Below are 1485 nucleotides of genomic sequence, written 5' to 3' on the forward strand. Positions count from 1 at the left end.
CGGTAACCTCTTATCGAAGGGAGTGATAGCGAGCTATGAAATGCTTTATACGAGCATGATATTCTGGGTTCTTTACGAGAGTAATCTAGTATTCTTAGCTTCCATTTGTTACGTGCCAGTTCAATCAATGAAGAAAGAGTGCATTCCAACTAGAATATCAAAGATAGAGAGGGAAGAAGGGGAGCAAGTGGTAAATCCCGGGGGGATCTTATAGCAAAGCTATCCCACACGAGCAAACAATCTCTTTCCTAATTAGGCTTAGTAGCAATTTGGAAACAAAGGAAGCAAACAATAAACAATCTGGGAGAAGTATGCGATAGCAGATCATAGCACCGTTCCCATAAAAGAAAACAGGGTCAATAACACAAAGGAACTAGCCCCAAGCTGCAGATAAGGAGCCCTGAAAGCACAATGCATCAAGTATCCAACAAAGGAGCCACAAAGGTCCGGTATCCCTCAAATTTCTTGATCTAACTTAGATACCAACCACTTAGTAGCAGCGCCAGCGTCCGCAACGTAAGTGAAATGAGCCGCAGTGATGACAAGAGTACCTTGGCAGACCATATCTCCAACGGCGCAGTAGACTTTGGTCTTCTCCTTGTCAAAGCCCTGGATCTGGCCCCTCTCCTGGGCGTTACGGGTATAACCGAACAGAGCGACACCCTTGATCTTGGCCTGAACATCCGACGAGAGCTTCTTGATTGAGCCGTCCATGACAGCAGTACCCTGGCTGTATTTTACATATTAGTATCGTTCGTACTTGATTTTTTTCGGATGCAAGAACGAACCTATAGCCACCAGCAAGAATCTGGGTGTTGGGACACTTCTTCGCAGCCTCCTCGAATAGACCTTGGGCCTCGGCAATGGCGGCTGGCGAGGTGTTGCCGGGGAGTGCATTCGACGGTAGATCCGCAGTGTACTTAGGTCCAACGCCCTGGCAAGCAACCTTGCCGGGCTTCGACATCTTCAGATTATCGCAGATAGCGGGTCCAACGGACATACCCTGTCATTTAGATGTGTTAGTATCTGTATGGGTGGGAAGGAGATGGTAGAAACATACCAGAAGCCCAGGCTCGGTACTGGCACGGGCAAAGATGAAGGTAATATCCTTACAATCACCATTACGCAATTCATTTCCCTGGGAGACTAGAAAGAATCGATACGTTAGCTAGTCTAAAATATTCGCAGAGAGCCAGAACTGACGAGCGCGAGCATCGAGATCCATAGGGCTGGCAAAGGCGGCAGTTGCCAGAGCTAAGGCGAGAAGAGAGAACTTCATGATGGATGTAAAAAGAGGGAATAGTAAGCAAAAGAACGGTTTCCAGGTTCCTTTCTAGTGAGAATAATTCAGACAGGTACCAGCCTAGTTTTTATATCCGTTCAGCGGGTATACTTCGGGCTCGGAAAAGTAGCCCTATGGAATGAAACTTGGATATGATTATCTGTCTACTTATTCGATCATTAGGAGCTTGTTTCTCTAACAAA

The 1485-nt window shown here is 46.5% G+C and overlaps 1 protein-coding gene across 1 annotated transcript; it reads right to left on the bottom strand.

Moving 5' to 3' along the window:
• Positions 1-456: 456 nt before the first annotated feature.
• N7447_004454 (cutinase family protein) lies at positions 457-1279 on the bottom strand (the record flags this gene model as incomplete). Its single annotated transcript, XM_057228729.1, has 4 exons — positions 457-730; positions 789-1003; positions 1061-1146; positions 1204-1279. 4 exons carry the CDS (start codon positions 1277-1279, stop codon positions 457-459), a joined length of 651 nt encoding a protein of 216 aa, XP_057088070.1.
• Positions 1280-1485: the final 206 nt, after the last annotated feature.

The sequence above is a fragment of the Penicillium robsamsonii genome, assembly GCF_028829455.1.
Source record: "Penicillium robsamsonii strain IBT 29466 chromosome Unknown utg000002l_segment0_segment0, whole genome shotgun sequence".
NCBI lineage: Eukaryota > Fungi > Ascomycota > Eurotiomycetes > Eurotiales > Aspergillaceae > Penicillium > Penicillium robsamsonii.